The sequence below is a fragment of the Tiliqua scincoides genome, chromosome 2 (assembly GCF_035046505.1).
Source record: "Tiliqua scincoides isolate rTilSci1 chromosome 2, rTilSci1.hap2, whole genome shotgun sequence".
NCBI lineage: Eukaryota > Metazoa > Chordata > Lepidosauria > Squamata > Scincidae > Tiliqua > Tiliqua scincoides.
In genome coordinates, this window is record NC_089822.1 from 250,076,520 (window position 1) to 250,098,544 (window position 22,025).

Consider the following 22,025-nt stretch of genomic DNA (forward strand, 5'->3'; position numbering starts at 1 on the left):
TGTATGGCTGTGACTGCTGGGTTGGCTTAAGAACTGCCTGCGCAACACCGATTTATTCATGGTTGGACTGGGATGCAGTTTAAATTATTGGGGTTAAATGTTTCTTAGTGGAAGATGTTACTAGGGAGGCTTGAGCCCCAGGAACCTCTCGTTTTTAGAAACTAAAAACTCAGGCTAGAGTTTTAGAAACTAGAAACTCAGGCATTGGGTGCCTGAGAAGTATCACTCAGGAAGACTGGGATGAACAGTGCGATGGAAGGATAATTAACTCTTGGCCGAAAAACTAAGTGAGCACTTTTGATGGGGTAAAAGAGCATTGAATTCATTGTTCTGTAATTCATGGCTATTTAACAGGATTCTCCATGATTTGTTAAAATCTGCACCTTTTTCTGAAAAAAAATCAGATATTCAAGTGTGTTTTACTTGTGCCATGCACTTATTATAGTCTGCTGTATTTTGAAGGGCAGTACAGAATTCTCAGTTTGCTCATATTCTGCAAGAGGTGCAGAAAACGTATAAATCTCAGAGGACACTTTATTTTGCTGTGATTTTTATTATAGATCAGAACATTTATTTCCTTTTCAGAGAGGTGCACACTTTGCTTAAGGGGAGAGTATAGCATTCTTTTTTCACACACTCTAAAACTGGGTTTGTGTGAGCTTCTTTTACATAAGCTGTTCTGGACAGGAAGGTGTAGATTTGTAGTTCAGGGGTGCCCAAACCCCACCCCGGAGGCCACTTGCGGCCTTCAGACTCCCAATGAGTATTAACAGTATTAAATACTGTTAATAATAATATTAATACTGTTAATAATGAGGCCCGCGGGGATCCCCCAGCCTCCAATGAGCCTCTGGCCCTCTAGAGACTTGCTGGAGCCCATGCTGGCCCAATACAACTGCTCTCAGCGTGACTGTTTGACCTCTTGTGTGAGCTGTGGGATGAGGGCTCCCTCCACTGCTTGCTGTTTCACATGTGTGATGCAGCAGCGAAGGCCGGCCATGCTTTGTGCAAGGCCTTTTATAGGCCCTGAGCTTCATTCATTCATATAAGTTCAATCTAATATATTCATTTATGCAAATTTATTCAAATTTGAAATGTAAATTGCTCCCCCCCCCACCCTTGACACAGTGTCAGAGGGATGATGTGGCCTCCAGCCAAAAAGTTTGGACACTCCTAGACCGCAGCTGCCATGTGGGGGTCTAGGAGTGCCTTTGCCAATCTTAAACTAGTGCCCTAACTGGGTCCTTTCCTGGATTCCATATGCTATGGTTGACCCATGTAAGAGTTATGTTCAGATTGAATTACTGCAGCTGCACCATGTTTTATATGGTGTTGCCCCAAAGACCCTGTCCAGAACACACAGACAATCTATAAGTTGGTTCACTGGTCTCCTGACTAATAGTATCACTGCCTTGTCTGGACTTAATTTAAACTTGTTTACCTCATTCAGGCCATCAACCTCTGCAATTCAGTATGTTCATAGCCTCAATATTAGCTGGAATTGAGATACAAGGCTGGGTGTTATTCCTGTACTGGAGCCTCCCAATCTCAAACCCCATTACAACCTCCTCCTGTAGTTTCATGCAGATGTTGAACAAAAGGCGACAAGATTGAATCCTGTGGGATGCCATGATGTCAAACGGGAGCCCCCCAATATCATCTTCTGGAGTTCATCCTCCAAGGACCAGAGCCTTCATAACAACACAGTGCCACCAAGCCCCATTTTGGCCTAGGTTGCTAAGACACCTAGAGTGATGGGATTGACAAGCCACAGAGAGCAGTCTCAAAGGTCAGTTTGGAGTTAGGCAAATCCACTTTTTGTTCCACAAGTCAGTCGTGTTTTCATTTTCTGGTTAATTGGCCATAACTTTTGATAGCACTGGAATATCTGTTTTCTGTTTGTTTCATTGCAGTCTGCATTAAATTACCTTTCCAATGATATATAACATGATGGTATTATTCATACATACCATGATTTTCACAATTTTGGTCACTAGTGTCAAGCTCAGCTTGTTGCCCCCCTAAAGCTTGATGCCCGGTGCAACTGCTACCCCCTGCACTCCCTTAGCTACACCATTGCAGCCAAATAGCATTCTTGATGCCTTCTGAAGGCCAGAGGTGGTGCCATTAGGCAGGAGGTAGTCTCATTAAAGAGGTAATAACCAGAAATAAGCACTTTTTTCTCACACATTAGTTGCAAATGACAGAAAATATGGAAATCTTGATATTTCAAGATATGGGAGAGCCCAATTATGCAGACTGCCCCTTCAGCAGTGCCACCTTAGCACTGCTCAGCAGCTGAGAGCTTGCAAACCAGATAAAAAGCTTCAGCAGGCCTCATCCGGCCTCTGGGCCTTATGTTTGATGCTCCTGGTGTAGTCTAGGAGTTGGACCTAGAAGATCCAGGTTCAAATCCCCACTCAGCAAGATCCTGGATGATCTTGGAACTATCTCTCAGTCTCACCTACCTCACAGGAACAAAAGGAATGAAGGAACAATGTACCACCCTGATCTTGGTGGAAGAGTTATATTGCTAGAAATAAGCACTTTGTTCTCACCTAGAAACGCATTACCTACATATTACAGAAGAGAAAATGGGCAAATCATGTTCATATTTTCAAGTTATGAGAATACAATTATCAAGCTGGGTGAGCCTAATTATGACAGAGGCCAGAGAAATTGCTTCCATGAGCTACATTCAGCCTGCAGGCTTTATGCTCCACACCCCTTGCCTAATTTTCACTAATGCAGGGGTCTCCAAACCCTGGCCTGGGGGGCAGATGCAGCCCATGGTGAGCCTCTATCTGGCCCACGGCCAGCCTCTGATCCCCTGCGAGCTTCTGGCCCAGTTGACCAAAAATAACTGGAGTTGTGCTTGAGGGGTGGGGGAATGGGGGTCCATTTAAATGTGCTTTGGGCTGCGTTGGTGTTTGGAGAAATCCTGGACATTTGAGCCCACTTATTCATTCATCTAAGTTCCAATGTATGTATTTAATTTTTTCCCCAGCCCTTGACACTGTGCCAGATGTTTGATGTGGCCCTTCAGCCAAAAAGTTTAGAGACCCCTGCACTAATGCAATATAACCTAATTTGAAGTGCCTGTTTTCACCTATTTGACCCTTGCCCATTTCCCTCAATAAACGTGTTAACTTCAGGATGATAGTGAGAAAAGGCACTCCTTTTTTGTTCTTTCCCCTTCTTGGAGGGAGTATCTACCCGCTCAGTAGGGTAGATGGCTCTTGGTTTCCTGGGAAGTTTGAGGTTTGGGGGAAGGCCAGACTGTGAGCCTTGCATCTCCCCCATCACTGCATGGTGGGCCATGCAAGTCTCCCCAAATCACTACAGGGGAACAAACCCCTTCACAAAAATCATTACATTTTCCAATAACTAGTCCTGTTTGAATAGCATGTCATCCCCCCCCGCCCTTTCCTAACCTGCTTCTATTTTATTATACAGGGACAACTAATTCTTAGCATTGCACTGTATTTCAGATACATTTATTATAACTAGATCTGGTTTCGAAGCTTCTGCCATTAGCACAAACATCTGTTGTACAGCTTTTTGTTATATTCTGGAAGGTGAGAATCCATGCTTTTGTCTGAGCTTTGAGAACGGGCTCAAAGTGCAAGTTCAAAATCTTTCAATAAAGGTCAAGAAGGTTTACTTATTATGCAAGTTCCATAGCTTGATCACCTATGGACAGCATGCAACCTTTTTCCAGGCTTAAGGGATAGTAGTCCTGATCCTGTAAACCCATAGGGAGGAAGAACTGCCCGTTCCTGAAATTTGGCAAGGATGACACACAGATCACTTTCAGCAACAAAAAAATCTTTTATTGAATTCTTTTTTACATAATTATAAACTGTGCTGTGGGACAGTCACTTGCACTCTTTTATCTTGTTCCAATGGTGACCTGCCAGACACGAACCAGGTTATCGGTGTAGCCAGCAAAGAGAGTCTGATGGAAGAGGGGGGAGAGAAGGAATGTAAGTTACCAAACACGGGAGAATTGGAAAGAGACAGGCAAGTGGGCATTAAAGGACTGAAACAGGAGTCCATGACTCCACAGAAAGTTCACTGGAAAGAAATTGAGGGCCTATTCAAGTGAACTTAAGGTGTGTGCTAACCTCTTTAAGTAGCTTCAAATGGGAAAGTGTGGCACACCACTCATTCATCACAGATGTCATGCAACAAACTAGTCCAGTCAAGCACATTGGTGTACAGACTGCCCACTACATCACTACCAGGATTTGGACATGGCCAGGTTATAGTACAAAGCAGGCAGTACTATTGCAGGTACATTAGGTTATTCACCTACCTCTGTGTCTCAGGCAGAAGAACCCCAATCAGATATGCCTGAAGCACCCCAAATAGATGCCCGTTCAAATGTTTTTTAAACAATCTCTAACACGAGAGGACTGTATATAAAACATCTGCAAGAACTCAGAACTTTAGGAGTTAAAGAAATCAAGCGGTTGGGATTTTCCAGCCCAGTCAAAACCCTCCTTTAGAATGTCCTAGAATAGTGATGATGAACTTTTTGGGTTCAGCATGTCAAAAATTCGGAAAACGCCTACCTCGACTCTGTTGGCAAGTCACCACACCCCAAACAAGAGAAACAATTCTTTACGTATTTATAAAAATACAGTCCAATCATGTGTTGGTGCTATGTATTATATAGAGAAACATCAAAAAACTACAAAAACAAAACACAAGTAAAACAAACACTGATGTGTCACTCAAAAAGCTGTGGTGTGTCACCTTTGATATACGTGTCACAGGTTCACCATCACTGTCCTAGAGACATCAGTGAACTGAGGCTGCCAGGCAACAAGGCTTTCTGGAGTTTGGGGTAGGCTTAGCTCTTCCCAAAAGGAAGCAAAGTTACACAGCCCAAAGGCAGGCTTAGATGGACAATCCCAGTTTTCTTTGAGTTAAAAATCCCACTAAAATTCTTTTTGGCCCACTTGGAATCTTAAAGCTTAATACATCAAAAGCAGTTAAAAGATGTATCAGAAACAAGATTTTAAATTACTTCCTGCACAAAGACAAAAACACCAGGAAGGGGAAAGGTAGAACCTTGAGTCCGACAACTATTACCTTCAGCTATCCTAAAACATGTGCCATATGGACATTTTAGCTTATTCCTGTTCTTACCTGTCCATCAGCAGACCAAGCCAATGAGGTGCACTGGGGTGGCTCTGCCTTGCTGCTAGTGCTGATCACCTCCTGCTTGAGTTCATCCACAATGATCTTGCCTTCCAGATCCTGAAAATCAAGAGAATTGGGGGGAGGGGGTGTCAAATGGAGCTGGGCTCTTCTAGGCTCAAGCCTTACTCCATCTCACCTACTGTTTGTACTTCAAAAGATAACCTGGACAAGCAGCTCAGAAACAGCCTCTGGTTTTCCACATGGAAATAATGTCGGAAGGCATTGTGTGTTTCATCATAGCAGAAACCCCAATCAAAGGGCTAGGCTGAGCCTGCCCCCTGAAAATGCTGCTTTGTAATCTTACATTTCAAGAAGCTTCTTTTGCAGACAAACTTGCTGTGACTGATTAATAAATAAGGGCAAAGGCATAAGAATAAGACACACTGACCCTGTTTTAACATGGAAATCAGGATCTTTGTTTAGAAAAGAACCACCAGCTTTATTTTGTCAAATTTCCAACAGCCCCACAAAACTACTGACTTACCCATATCTTGATGCTGGGCCCAGTGGCAGCACACAGCCAATAGCGGTTGGGGCTGAAGCATAAGGCATTGATGATGTCCCCACCATCCAGTGTATACAGATGCTTGCCTTCATTCAAATCCCACAACATCGCTTGGCCATCCTAGAGCAGGTGAACAGTAAGCAGAATTGTGATTAAAATGATGGTTTCTAGTAACAGTTTCCTTACTCTTTCCAATCAGAGATTTGAGCAATCAACAGATGCCCCTTTCTCAAAGTTCAGTGAGCATATTCTTCATTTTAAGGGGAAAGAAGCTCAGATACGGGGCAGTGCATTACATTTGGCTTTGGTGTGTGCTATTATGGGCTTTAAGATTGGTCTTGTCAGTCTCCTGATTTTTAGACTTGCACGCTGCTCTGTGTTGCTTTATTGGTTTGGGAACTTTTTTTCTGATATGTTGCTTTTAATCCTTATGAACTGCCTCTCAGCCCTCAAGAATTAGAAAGGTAAGCTACCAATGTTCAGAATTAAAAATACATTATCTAGGTCAGGGGTGCTCAATAGGTGGATCGCGATCTACCGGTAGATCGCGAGGCAAAATGAGTAGATCGCGGAGTGCCGACCCCCCCCCTTTCAGGTGCCTCTGGGAGGAAACGCCGGGAGTAAGGCCCATTGTACTCAATGGGGCTTACTCCCAGGTAAGTGTGGCTAGGATTGCAGCCTCACAGCCTAATCCCTGGCATGTCTACTCAGGAGTAAGTCCTGTTATACTCAGTGGGGCTCAAGGTACACCAACATACATTGTACACATAAATGTTATATGTTATGATGGCGCGAACATTGTAAAAATACTCTGGTAGATCTCCGGGCCTTGCTGGGTTTCAAAGTAGCTCTCGAGCCGAAAAAGTGTGAGCACCCCTGATCTAGGTCGACTACTTCCTTATTGCCACTCCCTGGACTAGTGTATCCACCTCTTTTTAATGTGGTTCCCTAGCCAAAAACCGCCAAGACAAGATTGCTGTCACTGATGAGTAAGTGGCCTGGGCATGAATAAAGTAACATGTAGACCAGTCTCAAGATCCAGAGAGACCTGGCTATTAAGTAGGCACCAGACCTGCACCCTGAAAGCTGGCTCACTGATTGTGGACCAAGTCTCTCTCTTCTTACCAGCATTTATTTTGGCCCTCCAAAATAGAATGGCCACACAAGGTTTGGGCAGCTCAGAAACAGTCTCTACGTGGTTCTAAACACCAGACGGCATCTGCAAGTTCCATCACAGTCAAGCCCAAATCTTCCGGCAACAGAAGGTTGCAGGGTGTTTAGCCCAATGCCTTCCTGTCTAAGACAAGATATTCTGTAGATCCCTGCCCAGTCTCTCTTGAGAATCTTCAAAGAATGAGTTTCCCCAACTATCCTAGAGCTTGCTCTGTTCCTAAACTGTTCTTACAGTTATAATTCCTCAACCTGAATTCAAGTTTTGAACTCCACCCCAACCCTATCCTTCTGAGTTGTTTCAGGGAGCATGTGAGGACAGAAGAGAAAGGAATCTGCACAGCTAGAGACTCGCACGACTACACCACTTCGATATCCAGCTGTTGAGTCCCTTACTGCTGATTTCTACTCTATGGTGTGAACACAAGATCCTGATGAGAGCATTACACATATGCAGTGCAGCATCCCTCTTGGTGCCATGAGTCCAGCAACTGCATTTATAACCCACCTTTCCTCCAAGGAGCTCAGGGTGACATACTCTCTCCCTAGGCCTTATCTTCCTCTGTGAGGTAAGTTGAGACAGACAAGGCAGAGCTCTGATTCACAAGAGAAGCAGAAAGGTCGGAGAAGTTCTCCATCTCTCACTCCCATGCTTGTCTGAGAGCCACAGAAACTTACCTTGCCACCTGAAGCGCACAAGGACCCATCAGGTGAGACTGTCACTGTGTTCAGGTAGCCAGTGTGCCCAATGTGATTGGTCTTCAGCTTGCAGTTTGCCAAATTCCACACCTACAAGTGGAGAACACAGAAAGAACTCAGAGCACTGTCACCACCCAATAGTTTGGAGGCTTCCCTGGAAATTCTTAGACCACAAAGGCCGGACAAAAAGTCATGCAGAGGCAGCAATTTGGACACCTTATTTTTGAATCCTGGCAGAGGACCGCTAACATAATCCAACAGCTTCTGCAAGAGTGGGAGTCTCAGCCTTTATTTTCATTCAGCTACTGCTTTCCAGTGTCACTCAACAAGGGTATTCACTACTGGGTGCAGTCCTACTTAGGGAGCCAAGAGCTTCTCCCAGATACCACCTCCGAAACATACAGTATCTTTTAGTGGGCCTGGAACTAGAGATGAACTAAGAATTTGGGTTTTGTTTCATCAGTAAGAAGCTCCAGTTTAGTCACTAATTTAAAAAATGGGTTCTGTAACCAGCTCTGATACTTCAGTTCTGTTATATTTCACCCTGGACAGAATCAAACACTTTCACTTGCGATACAACTCGGAAAACTAATTTTAGGAAAATTATTTTTTTACTGTTTATTTCTAAATTTTTAGAAAGGGTCCGTTCCCCCCCCCCCCCCACAAAATCATACAGGATAAAACTGTATTTGGGATGAACAGCAGAATGGCAATAAGAGTCCTCCAGACTGAAGTTTTTGTGGCTGGACAACAGCCAACTGGGCAAGTTCCACTGCAGCCTCAGAAGGATGATCAATCCTAGGCCCTGCCAACCAGTTTCTCTGGCTCCTCCTCCTCTTTTACTAGCTGCCTCACTAGGAAATACAGTCTCTTCTACTTCTCTTGTGTTGCTGGAGAAGAACCCTAGACACCTCTCAAAAAGGGCCTGATCATGGTATTATATAATCCTGGGGCACAATCATTGAATCAGTTCTAAACAGACTATCCCTTCCCAGTTGGAGCAAAACATGAGGATGCGTACCTTACTCACTGAATTAGCTAGCACAGAAATCAACAGAATGCTACCCAACTGTTTGCAAAGTTTTGTTTCCTTACAAGTGCTTTCCACACAGATCCCCATCTCCAATCCGCCTGGCCTCAAGCCTGTGCTTAACTGATGGCAGAGATGGTGAAATTCCAGCTGATCCCCAAACCTGGAAGACATTGTTCCTAGATTTGTGGGTCTGATTTCTCAAAGATGGGAGCAGGAGAGAAGAGGACCCTTTTTTGGTATTCAAACTGGCTCATATGAAGGAATAAGAGGAATTCAAACTGGCTCATATGAAGCCCAATCATCAGATCTCTGTAGAGAATTTACCTTCACCAACTTGTCCCAGCCACAGGAGACAATGATGGGATTGCTGCTGTTGGGGGAGAAGCGCACACAGGAAACCCACTCAGAGTGGCTTTCATCCTGAGGGGAAGAAAACAGAGGAAATGAAACACTGTTCAGTACTCAACAAAACCTGCTAATACAGACTATGTGATGACAGGCAGAGAAACCAACCATTCTAAACATCAAGATTACTAGCATACAGCTAAAATGTATCTAGTTTCACAAAAAGCCTCTAGTTCTCATCCTGTAACGAAATGATGATGGATGTAGAACTGCATTTGGGACCTGAACCCTGGGGTGCCAAGTACTTGCTGGACTTTCAAGACAGATTCATAGCTTGACCAGTGTCACATACCAAACTCTAATGCACAGCTTCTCCCCCCCCCTTTCCATAAGCCACAAAAAAATGTTAATAACCTCAGACTATTCTGGTTAAAATAGGCAGTAATTAACCCTCAGAAAAGAAATTTCCCATGCTTGGATTTCTGCTCTTTTCCTAAAAGAAACTTATGTTTTATTTAATTTACAGCCTGTCCTGTACACTCAAAGGTTCCACTGCCACCTCTCACTGGTTCTTCCGCTGCAACTCAGTACACACAGGGCTTTCCTTTTTCTATCACTGTTGGTCTAACACAGGGGTGTCCAAACCTTTTTGGCAGGAGGGCCACATCATCTCTCTGACACTGTGTCAGAGGCCAGGAATAAAAAAGAATTTACATTTCAATTTTGAATAAATTTACACAAATGAATATGCCAGAGATGGAACTTATATGAATGAACGAAGGTCTTGCAATAGCTCAGGGCCTATAAAAGGCCTTACACAAAGCAAAACCAGCCTTTTCTGTGCAGCTGCATCACAGATGTGAAACAGCAAGCAGTGGAGGGAGCCCTCATACCACAGCTCATGTGAGAGGTCACAGTCACCCTTAAAAGGAAAGCAGTTGCCAAAGCGGGCTCCAGCAAGTCTCTGGAGGGCCAGAGGCTCATTGGAGACTGGGGGCTCCCCGTGGGTCAGATTGGAAGTCCTCAAGGGCCACAAGTGGCCCCCAGGCCGGGGTTTCGGCACCCCTGGACTACAGAATGAACAGGGGATTGAATCTTCAACTTAGCCATGAAGTTTGTTTGTGCCCCCCCCCCCAGCCTGACATGCCTCAGAAGCAGATGATGGAGAGAGACATGGGTAGATCACGTACAACCCAGTAGGAAGAGAACAGGAAAGTCTTAGGTGGGTTCACTTCCAAATTCCGCATGGAAGGGAAGAGCCACTCACCTGCACAGTGTATTTGCAGACTCCCAGGGTGTTCCAGAGTTTGATGGTCTTATCCCTGGAACCTGAAACGATCTGACGGTTGTCAGAAGAGAAAGCCACGCTCAGTACATCCTTGGTGTGCCCCACAAAGCGGCGGGTGGTGGTGCCCCTGTACAGGAAGAGATGTCCACAGCTCATTTCCATCTAGTGTGATCCAGGAAAGGAGAAAGGCTTGGTCCAAATAATTGTTTGCCTCGTCATTCCATCTTGCAAATTTTGAGTTTGGTCCATCTCTAGGAGCCGTAAACTGAATTTCCTAAGAAGCTCCGCCAGGTCCTGATTTAAGGCGATTTCTCGTGTGTGTGTAACATTATGATGGCAGGGGGCATGTTGCTGAGACAGAATCCCAACTGCATTTTCTACAGCTGGTTAAAGAGAAGAGGGGAACCTAAATTTCATGCATCTTTTTTTGAAGGGGGGGGGGAAGCAAAAAAGTGAAGGTTCTTTCTTTGCCCGCTTTGCCAAGGTTGAGCAATTTAAATCAGCAAGAAGAAAAGGCTTGTGTAAACCATTTCTCCCCTATACTTTTTCATATATTTCCTGTGAACCTGATCATTAAATCATGTTACCTGGCAATTCAGCAATACTATTGACACCACCTAGGAGGGAGACTTTGTACAGTTTATACGTCGTATAATTTTTTAGAAAACTAGATTTCTTTAAAGTATTCCCATACAACCTCACGTTCAGCAGCCATGAGATTTGTGAGGTTAAATATGGGAAGGACGTATAGGACCATGCACACCAAAATTTTGTCTCATTTTGTCTTGGCCCAGCCCCACGCTCACAACAAACCATGGAACATCCATTGATGGGTCACAGCAGGATTTGACATTTGTTAGGCAGACGAGCAAGGCAAAAACAAGGCATTTGTTTAGCACTAAATGTATCTGGTACAGGGCACCGATTCATTTACTCTAGAGTTAACATGCTTATTTCAGTTTGTAGAATAGTAATCCAGTTATATTTTAGGTGAAGTGTGCGTGCGTGCGCAAATTCAGTTTACATTATTTTTTAAAAATCATTTATTTTTATCTACCTTGTACACTACAGACACAGAAACAAAATTAGCATTCTTTTTCCTTCAGAGAACTTTGGGAAAAGTAAAGGGTGCTAGGGATCTGAGAATCTCTTAGGACCCTCACTGGGAAACTATAACAATTACACTGCTTTAAAATCACTTGTTTTCAGTATGCATGTGCTCCACAGGAAGCCAATTTTTCCTCTCTGTGCTATTCCAAAAATTACCCCCAATTTTTCTCTCTCTAGCACTGCGTCCCATCATAATTGCAGGACATATCCTCAAGCCCCAATGGAGTCAGCAGATATGTGTCAAATCTAATCACCGGGACACATGAAGCAGCAAAGAGAAACTTTGATCCTAAAGCAACCAGGAATAAAAACCTAGATAGGGAGGAGGAAAACTGGAGGGAAAAGCACTGGCGTGGATGAAGCATGTAATAGTTCTGCCAACTGTCCTTCCAACAAGGGTGATGGGCCCTTCGCTTTCTCCCCAACCTGCACTCACGTGGTAAGGTCCCAAAGGCGCAGGGTTCCATCCCAAGACCCAGAGAGGGCAAACTGCCCATCGGAGGATATGACCACATCACTGACAAAGTGGGAGTGGCCCCTCAAAGCTCGCTGGGGGATTCCATAGTTGGTTTCATCCCGGGTCAACTTCCACATGATGATGGTCTTGTCTGCAAGAGAAAAGCAGAATGGCCAATGCTTCTCTCACGAGTGTCATCTGTATTCAGACATGTATACATGTGGGGAAAATATATCATTCTCTTACATCCAGCCTCCTGATCTGCACCTAAGTCAAAAGTCTATCTAGATTTCTATGCAGACATCTTCATTTAAGGAGGAAAAATTATCCCTTCTTGAAGCAGTGCAGCCCTGACACATGTATCCTCTGTGAGAAGTAGGCCTCTGATGCAAACCAGAGACCCCTGGCAGAGAGTAACATAGTCTCATTCAAGGCTTAAGCATGCATGAAAGCTGAAGTAACAACCACACTTACTGGAGGAGAGGTCCCCTAAGCGGGGCTTCCTGAAAGTAACATGGTGTAGATTTTAACTGAAAAATGTGGAGCAGAATAAACTTTATATACCTTGTGCACCTTAGAGGATTCCCTCAATCTTGGTTCCTGCAATCTAAGCTTTCTAGTTTGGTATACCAAAAATTCTCAACCTGCAAACACCAATACGGACCCACCAAACCTATTCCCTCCCTCATGTTTCAGTGTCCCGAGGGCCTGGAACCACCCACCTGTGCACCACGAGAACAAGTTAAAAACAGCAAAAAGCACTTTTGACTTGTAACCATTTTCAGGAGAAAAAAAAAATTGTATTACAGGCTGGAGCCAAAGGGCTCAAAGCTGTGAGCTGAACTTCTCCCATCCCATCATAATTGCAGGACGTGTCTTCAGACCCCACTAAGAGGATCAGTAGACAATGTCAGATTTAATCATTGGGACTCAAGAGGAGACGCAGCAGGGGGACTGAACCCCTTGGTCAGCTTTACTGCCTCCCCCCAGTGCTGTCACACAATCACATACCTTGCACCAGCCAAACCTCATGATTTGGGCCCAGCTTTCCAGCACTGAAGAGCTGTGCCAATGGGGTATGTGCTGCACCCTGTGCTGGTGGGGGCAGTCAGGGAGGTCTCCTCAAGGTAAGGGAAAGCTGGAGTGAACCAAGGGCCCAGTCCTACCCGTTTCCCTCAAAGGAACCCGAACACCTTAGCCTAGGAGCCTTCCTAATTTTCACCTTGCCTGGGACATGAAACTCTTTCTCTTGCCTTCATCCCATGTAGATGGGACGTTCTCCCTCCCCCAACCAAGAGTTAAAAACATAAGAAACACCCCTCTGGATCAGGCCTAGAACCCATCTAGTCCAGCTTCCTGCATCTCACAGTGGCCCACCAGACACCTGCATCCTGGTGCCCTCCCGTGTCAGCTGAACATAAGAAGAGCTCCACTGGCTCAGGCCAAGGCCCATCTAGTCCAGCCTCCTGTATCTCAGTGGCCCACCAGATGCCTCAGGGAGCACACAAGACAACCAGGGACCTGCATCCTGGTGTCCTTCCCTGCATCAGGCAGTCTGAGGCAGCCTCCTTCTAAACCAGGGGGTTGCACAACTACCATGCCTTGTAACTTGGGATGGACTTTTCCTCCATCAGTCTGTGCAACCCCCTTTAAAGGTATCTAGACCAGATCACCACATCCAGTGGCCAGGAGTTCCACAGGCCAAGCCTGAGAGTTGGCCTTGTTCAGCAGACCATGTTGGCCTTGGCAGCTTTCAAACCCCCCCTCCCGCGAGAGATGGTTCCTTCCACGCGCTTCCCACCAGCACACTGGAGCTGCTGTTCTCCCTCTCAGCCCCCCCTCTGCTCCACCAGCGGTCGGAACCCGCACCCCCCGCAAGGGCCGGCAGTTGGTCTCGTCCGCCTTACCGCGCGAGGCGGAGAGGATCATGTCTGGGAACTGCGGGGTGGTGGCGATCTGGGTAACCCAGCCGTTGTGGCCCTTGAGGGTGCCACGCAGGGTCATCTGCTCCGTCATGGCGGCGGCCGAGAGGGCTCGAGCTCCCGCTGGGGACGGAGGATGGCAGCGGATTCTACGGAGGCCTCTAGCCCGGCCTCGCCTACTCGCTCAGGCCCGGGGAGAAAAAGGAAGTGGCGCGGCCTTCCGGAAACGGAAATAGCCTCGGCTGCCTGTACCGTACAACAACATGGCGACCTCCACCTCTTCTGTACGGCTGAGCCGCTTTCGAGTGCACCATCAACAGCCAACATGGCGGCGCCCTGCGATTTAAAGTATCGCGAGGTTTCGAATGGAACGCTAATACCCTTCTGTCACTGCGAAAAAGGAATCCTGCAGTACCGTATTGCTCAGTGAAGTGGCGCATCTGCTAATTGGGATCAGTGCAAAATTCTGGGCGCTCTCGTGCCAATATTTACGACGGTGGTTTATTCCCTATAGATGGGGCTGCCACGTTTGAAAAAAAAAGTGGCTCCCTCAACAAAGGGAATGGGGAGCTCCATCCACACCTTCAGCCACTCCTAATTGTGGCAGTAAGTTTCCTGCATGCAGTCCTCACCCCCATATTATGGGATAGAGGCAAGGAGGGGGTATGCAAGGTCAGAATGGGTAGTGTCAGGGGTGGCACCACCTGTGGGGCCTTCTGGGGCTCATGCCCATTCGAGGGCCAGTCTGGGGATGGATTGAACCCTACAGCTATTGTGCAGGCTGTGGCAGCATGGAGGGCGCCCCTAAGAAAATACAGAGTTACTCTCCGTGACTTTTATACTTTCTGATCTGTTGGTGTAAGACATTGAGGCTGCCATCCTATCCACACTTTCCTGGGAGTAAGCTCTATTGACTAGAATGGGACTTACTTTTGAGTAGACATGCATAGGATTGGGCTGTCAGTTTAGAACCAAAATATATCAGAAGTGGCAGTAGTTATAAACGCACTGACTTAATACTGGCTGGGAATGTGCTGCTTGGATAAAAAGTGGCTCACTCTTGAAATGCTGCATCAATATTCAACAGCCACGGGCTTTATTCTGATTATGCGTTATCAGTCGCAGAGCCTCGAGAGACATGCGCAGTCGGGTTTCTGTAGTGTAGTGGTTATCACGTTCGCCTCACACGCGAAAGGTCCCCGGTTCGAAACCGGGCAGAAACAACCAGCGAGTACCTATTTTCATTCATCCTCAAGAGGAACTTCAGCTGCTGTCATCCTGGTTTATGAACTGCCTTCTGTTTTAGACATGAGTTTGAGGAGACCCAGAAACAATATGTTTCGGTTTTGTTGTTTGTGTTAGGACTAGAGCCATCTTTTCCCAAATGGGCTTTAAATTGCACTTTCATAAAGCAAGACAAATTGGTCACAATGTAAAAAAAAAGAAGAATAAAAATGGTTGAAGTGAAATGCACGTGACTAGCAAGCTCATACTATATGGGAGAAGTTCACTGGAAACAAAATTAGCTATCTGAATTGGTTCTCCCTCCCCCCCAAATGTGAAGTACTGTTTAGATCCAGGGTGTGTCCACTGCAGCCACTGATCCTTCCAGATCTTGGCCGGGTAAACTTGCTGCCTAGCCTCTCCCTCACTCAAGCTTTTCCGGGCATACAGAGCCATGCTTGGTGAAGGGAGCTGCATGCACTTAACACAGCACGAAGAGAATGGACTGGATCAGCCCAAAGCATTTGACAGCATTGAGAAGTTGACCTGCAAGAACCAGGTATACTTGAATTTAGCTGTTATTTATTGATTTTTAGTATTTGAAATCGGAATGTAGCATTACTGTATATCTCTGATAACGGACATGGGGCCCAATCCTATCCACACTTACTTGAGAGTAAGCCCCATTGAGTATAATGAGACTTACTTCTGAGTAGACATGCATAGGATTGGGTTCATGCAACAGAACGTAGTATATTTGATATCTACGACGTTTTATATATGATGCATGTGAGCAACAAAGAGAAGCCAGCATACAAACACTGGCGTAGCTAGAGGGGGGGCGGAGCACTAAGATTTGCAGGGAGCCTCCCCGCAGCGTGCAAGCAGCCCCTCCCCCTCCCCTTGGGAGCCAATCGCCTCGTTTTGCCCCCCAAATGGCTCCCAAGGGGAGGGGGAGGGGCTGCTTGCGCGCTGCGGGGAGGCTCCCTGCAAAACTTAGTGCCCCGCCGGCCAGTGCATACAAAGTCTTGTTCAAAATTCAAATGATGAAGTTCAGATCTGATTCTTTGGATTGCAGGAAATCTGAATGGCAAGCGTGGCCTTTTTGACAAATTTGAAGCATTAGATAGCGACTTGTGGTTAGTCAAGGTAGCTGTCCATTAGCGACGCTCTCCTCTCTCACCCCCTGGAGGGCTGGAACTGACAAGCGGCAGGTTTTACTTCGAAAAAAGGAGGGAAATTGGAGAGAATAAGTAATCTGTTTTATATTCCCTTTAAAAAGTGCGGCCAACCGGCTTGGAAAGTTAGCACTAGAAAATGACAGGAAAAGCTACATATTCTGAAACTGCATCGCCTCTGAATTATGCTTCACTGGTTTTAAGTTTAAATAATTGTGATATTTTAAAGCCTGGCCTGTAGTATAACATGTCCTGAATCCTTTACAAGTCATGATGGCTGTGTGCAACTTCCAGATTTTGCACTAAGCCTATCTCAGAATGCCGGGTGCAAGGGAGTGGCCATAGGATCCAGGTGTCTTGTGCTGGATCAGATCAGATGAGCCACTGTGAGATACAGGAAACCGGACTCTCCTTCTGTTCATATATTAAAACGGAGAAAAATAAAAATAAATAAAGGCCTATTTTTACATCATAATAATGTAACCAACAGAGGGTGATTTTCCTCAGGATAACATTGGTGAAGGATAAGAAAGAGATCCCCTTCCCTTCATTTCTTTACAAGAGGTTCGTGCGTAATGGGATGACATCTTCCATTTTTGACCACGTGGCATAAAACCTCTCTGGATAGACCTGCTGGACCTGAGTGAAAACTTCAACGGTGAAGGTCTTGTTCGTGATTAGCACACCTAGAGGAAGGAGCGCCTCCAACATGGGCATGCTGGACCTGAGTGAAAACTTCCACCGTGAAGTGCTTGTCCGTGGTTAGCACAACTAGGGAAAAAGGGCGGGAGAGAAGGACATTGGCAGGTTGTCACTTCGACGTCACACTCAGTGCTGTATATAAGGCTTGCCCCGATCGGCTTTCAGAGGGGTACAGAGGAGGGAAGGTGCGTGTTGTAGGAAGACAAAATGGTGCATGGAAACCAGCAGGAAGAGCCTTTTGTTACTGAGACGGCTGCTGCTGCGTCTGTCATTCCTGCTTCTAGGAGGGGGAAACGTCTTTCCGGGTCTTTATCCCAGCTCATTTTGCAGGCGTTCGAGAGTCCTACTAACTCCCGGAAAGTCTTGTCCCTGTTGGCCATTAAGAAGTTCCTGACCGAAGTGGGCTACGCCGTTAATAAGAACAGCCAGCGCCTCAAAAGGGAGCTGTGCAGCCTCGTGTCCCATGGCTTACTGGTTCGTGTAACTGGCAGCGGTGCTTCGGGTTCGTTCAAGCTCAACAGTAAAACCAGAGGGACTGGCAGATCTGATCCGGGGAAGAAGAAAAAGGCAGTGACTCCCAAGAAACCGGCTGCGGACAAAAGGGAGCCCCAGAAAAAGCCCAGGAAGAAACAGCCGGCGGTTAGCAAAGCGAAATGTCCCCCAAGTAAGACCTCAGTCGACCAGCGCAAGAAGCAGCTCAAGCATCCAGCAAGGCCAGTCGCAGCAAGGAAGGCGGCTAGGAAAAGGAACTAAGAACCGGATCACTTGACAAAGGCCCCCTACAACGGCTCTTTTAAGAGCCACTTAAGATGCACGGAAAAAGCTGATGCGTTTGTAGGTTAGAGGAGCGATTTTCAACCAATGTGCTGTGCCGTAAATGGACCAGGTGTGCCACAGGAGTTCGGGGAAGGTCATTTATTAGGGCCACTGGGTGCCTGTGAACCAGCAGCATGATGTGCCTTATCAATTGCCGAAAGACTGACAGTGTGCCTTGATAATTTTAGCACCTTGTCAGTGTGCCATGGGATGGGAAAGGTTGAAAATCACTGGGTTAGAGTCACGATCCATTTTTAGCCCCACAATATTGGATTTTGCCAGGGATGCCGCTTCAATATAGATGAAAACAAGCTCCCTCCAAAACTATTTTCTACAAAATGTTTCACATCCTCTACAGTTAGCAGTTCTGAGTGGTTTATGAAGAACCTGTGATAAATTCGGAAGGTCAACGAGAGACTAGTTAAGGAGTTGGGCACGAGTAAGAAATAGGCATGGTGCTCTTAACACGAAAGAGAGTTAAATCCTGTGGAAATTCGTTTATAAGTACTGTACTCCCCCAAATCTGGAATATTTTCCCATCCCTACGTCATTTCATGATATATCATAATCTATCTGCCGAAGAAAAATTAAACCTTCACCCAATAAGGCCAAACATTTTCCAAGCCGTGATGAATCTTCTTCAAAATACTTAAAGACTTGCTTTGAAGTCATCCCGATTCCATTGATTCATCGGGGAACAGGAAGAACAAACTCCTACATACGTTTATTCAGAAATGCTGATTGGTTGAGAGAGACTAACGGTGGTTGCCAAAATCGGACCAGAGGGAAAACTTGTTGTTTTCCGTCTGTCCTCAGTTCTCACAGAGAACAATAAAGGAGGAGGGGAAGTTAACTGAGAGCCCAATCCTAGGCATGTAAGAAGTAAGTTCCATTATAGTCTATGGGGCTTACTCCCAGGAAACTGTGGATAGGATTGCAACCTGAGGCTTGTCACGAATCTGATGGTTTAGTATTAATTCTTTTTAATTTTTAATTCTATTCTTCATTTGATTTTTAATTCTATTCTTCATTTTTCTTTTTATATTCTATTGAATTCTATTCTTAATTCTTCAAATGAAATTATTTTTCTATACTTAAAAGAAATCCCCCCCTTTTGTTGCTAACTTCCAGCAGGAATTTTCTGATTATAAATTTACAGCCCAATCCTAGCCACACTTTCCTGGGAGTAAGCCCCATTGATTCTAATGGGACTTACTTCTGAGTAGACATGCATAGGATTGGGCTCTTGGGCTGCAGTCCTTTCCACACTTACTTGGGAGTAAGCCCCAGGGACTATAATGGGACTTACTTCTGAGTAGACATGCATAGGATTTGACTCATACAGCACAGTTTCAACCCTGTGAGACTTTTTTTTGGGGGGGGGATATTAAATTATAGAAACGTCAATATTTTGTTTGTTGCTTATTTTATAATCTCTGATGTGGTCTTTATCAATTTACATAACTGTTAGTGAAAATTGAAACACTGGACAAGAGCTAGTCAAATTAATCACTTATAAACCCCATTTGTTTCAAAGAAAAAAAGTTTATGCTTAGCTTTTCCGTTGAGATAAGTAAGAATTGCAATTCAAAGAATTTGGCTGGATCATGCCTACATTGTTTGATAAAATGTTGAATGAAATAATAAAAAAATATACAGCTTTTCCTTTGATTCAGATTTCTAGGTGGGAGCTAATCAAAATTTTCCCCAAATTCCTTCCATTTTAATTTCTTTTTATGCTGCCTTGTTATCAAAGCGCAGACATGTTAGACCAGGGGTGCTCAAACTTTCAACTTTAGGGATGCTGGACCTTTAACAAGTGTATAGAAGAGAGAATTTCAGCAGGTGCAGCTTGTCATCTGTGGGATGACAAGTTGCACCTGCTGCAATTCTCTCTTCTATACACTTGTTAAAGGTCCAGCATCCCTAAAGTTGAAAGTTTGAGCACCCCTGTGTTAGACATTGGCTGCAATCCTAACCACACTTTCCTGGGAGTAAGCCCCATTGAACAAAATAGGACTTACTTCTGAGTAGACCTGGTTAGGATTGCGCCCATTGTCAGAGAAAGTTTCTAAAATATACGCAGTTAAGAACTTTCTTGATAAGATTACTAGATGAAAACAACCAACCCCACGCTTTTTGTTAGGTATTTTCTGCGATCGAAAATGTTATGATTTTTCATTAGGCATCCGATGGGAAAATTAATAGCAGCCCATAGGCTTATTCTAAATATTTCATAACAGAAGCGCCAAACATCTTCCAATCAAATTTGAAAGGACTTCATGTGCGTTCTGCATATTTGTGCTATGTAGCCATAATGCCTATTGCACGCTCGAGTCAATGCAGGTCTACTCAGAAGTAAGCCCCATTGAGTGCCATGGAACTTACTTCCAGGTAACTGTGCATAAGATTGCAGCCCTCCAGCCCAATCCTATGCATGTCTACTCAGAAGAAGGTTCCATTGTAGTCAATGGGGCTTACTCCCAGGTAAGTGTGGATAGGACTGTAGCCATATTCTGCTTTCAAATCTCCTGCTCTTTCTCTGCAGTGACACTGCCAAGAGCCTTTGGGAACACGTGTGTGTTCTATGCCCTGCTGCTGCAAGGGATGATCTAGCTGTACAGTGTTGGCAGGGGGGGAGGACAGCTGGTTCGGGATCATACAGCCTGGTTCTTCGGCTTGTCGTTGGTGCCCTTGCCAGCTTGCTCCAGGACCCCAGCACTGAGATAATCAAGGACTGGTTTCAGGTTAGAAGGGGGGGGCACCCCTTCCACTTCGCTCTGCCTTTTGCCCTTTCTGCTGTAGCCTACTCAGGCTGCCCCAGAGGAAGCTGCAGTCCTGCCCAGGGCTTGCAGCCCAATCCTATGCATGTCTACTCAGAAGTAAGTCCCATTCGAGTCAATGGGACTTACCCCCAGGAAAGTGTAGAAGCCCCACTGACTCTCATGGGACTTATGGGACTTTTGAGTAGACATGCATAGGCTTGGGGCAGTTAGGTTGCAGTCCTACACACACTTGGGAGTAAGTCCCATTGAACTCAGTGGAGCTTATGTCTGAGTAGAGATTGATAGGGTTCCTATGCATATCTTCTCAGAAGCAAGTCCTATTGCAGTGCTTTTCAAACTGTGGGTTGGGACCCACTAGGTGGGTTGCGAGACAATTTCAGGCGGGGCCCCATTCATTTCTATGTATTTTGTTTTTAATATATTAGACAATGCTACCATGGCATTTGACTGCATTTGGGGAAATGGTACAGCTCTATATGTTTAACAGGCTACTATGTATATGCTTTTAACAATGATAGTAAATGGGACTTATTCCTGGGTAAGTGTGGGTAGGATTGCAGCCTAGGATTGTTAAAAATATTCCTGCTTGATGATGTCACTTCTGGTCATATCACTGGCAGTGGGTCCTGACAGATTTTCATTCTAAGAAGGGGGTCCCAGTGCTAAAAGTTTGAAAACTACTGTGTGTTGTGTTCAGCATGAGATGTCATAACTGCAAATGAGGATCAGACACCCCAAAATGTAGGACATCCAAGAAAACTGTAGGATGTGACAAAATAAAAGCTAAATACACTAATACATTGATTTCATGTGGTTTATTATTAAATTTAAAACTGTATTACGTATGATTTATTACAAGAACTCTATGTGCTGCCTGCAGGGACCTGCTCACAGGGAAAAGGAGGACTTCTAAGTTCTTTTCCAGGACACAAGGCTACAAAAGGGGACATGTCATGGAAAAAGTGGACATCTGGTCACCCTGATTGTGTTCAGTGGGACATACTCTTTCTCCTAGGGAAAGTGTGCATAGGATTGCAACCTAGGACCCCATCCTATCCAACATTCCAGTGTAGAGGTCTCCGTGACTGCCCCCCCCCCCGCTGCAAGATACAGCACACACCCTTTTGGCACAGCTGCATCAGCACTGGAAAGTTGTGGGAAACATGTTTGACACCCCTGACTTAGGAGAACTGCGCAAAGGAGATGCCATGTTGGCAACCTTCAGTCTCAAAAGACTATGGTATCGCACTCTGAAAGGTGGTTCTGGCACAGCGTCTAGTGTGGCTGAAAAGGCCAATTCGGGAGTGACAATCCCTTCCACACTGGGAGCAAGTGCAGTCTGTCCCTGGTCTGTCTCCCTGGCTATGGGCCTTCCTTCTTTGCCTCTTTGCCTCAGCCTGTTGGCCAAGTGTCTCTTCAAACTGGGAAAGGCCATGCTGCACAGCCTGCCTCCAAGCGGGCCGCTCAGAGGCCAGGGTTTCCCACTTGTTGAGGTCCACTCCTAAGGCCTTCAGATCCCTCTTGCAGATGTCTTTGTATCGCAGCTGTGGTCTACCTGTAGGGCGCTTTCCTTGCACGA

At 45.5% G+C, this 22,025-nt stretch overlaps 2 protein-coding genes and 1 non-coding gene across 3 annotated transcripts; 2 read left to right on the forward strand and 1 right to left on the reverse strand.

Moving 5' to 3' along the window:
* Positions 1–3,811: 3,811 nt before the first annotated feature.
* Positions 3,812–13,951, reverse strand: RACK1 (receptor for activated C kinase 1). Its single transcript, XM_066617997.1, has 8 exons — positions 13,726–13,951; positions 11,798–11,969; positions 10,231–10,378; positions 8,943–9,038; positions 7,565–7,675; positions 5,696–5,836; positions 5,158–5,268; positions 3,812–3,958 (listed from the first exon to the last, which is right to left on the reverse strand). The coding sequence occupies exons 1-8, from the start codon at positions 13,832–13,834 to the stop codon at positions 3,893–3,895; spliced, it is 954 nt and encodes a 317-aa protein (XP_066474094.1). The 5' UTR covers positions 13,835–13,951; the 3' UTR covers positions 3,812–3,892.
* Positions 13,952–14,890: 939 nt separating this feature from the next.
* Positions 14,891–14,963, forward strand: TRNAV-CAC (transfer RNA valine (anticodon CAC)). Its single transcript has one exon. It is a non-coding gene; the product is annotated as a tRNA-Val (tRNA).
* A 2,088-nt stretch (positions 14,964–17,051) lies between these two features.
* On the forward strand, positions 17,052–17,597 carry LOC136639024 (histone H1-like). The gene has a single exon (XM_066613053.1). The coding sequence runs from the start codon at positions 17,052–17,054 to the stop codon at positions 17,595–17,597; it is 546 nt and encodes a 181-aa protein (XP_066469150.1).
* Positions 17,598–22,025: the final 4,428 nt, after the last annotated feature.

Excerpts from the sequence above, each read along its gene's own strand:
- RACK1 (XM_066617997.1), bottom strand. The coding sequence starts at position 13,834 with ATGACGGAGCAGATGACCCTGCGTGGCACCCTCAAGGGCCACAACGGC. Across the intron at positions 10,379-11,797 it reads CGCCTTTGGGACCTTACCAC|GGGCACCACCACCCGCCGCT; the intron begins GTGAGTGCAGGT and ends CTTCCTGTACAG. Across the intron at positions 7,676-8,942 it reads GCTGGGACAAGTTGGTGAAG|GTGTGGAATTTGGCAAACTG; the intron begins GTAAATTCTCTA and ends CTCCACTTGTAG.
- LOC136639024 (XM_066613053.1), top strand. The coding sequence starts at position 17,052 with ATGGTGCATGGAAACCAGCAGGAAGAGCCTTTTGTTACTGAGACGGCT.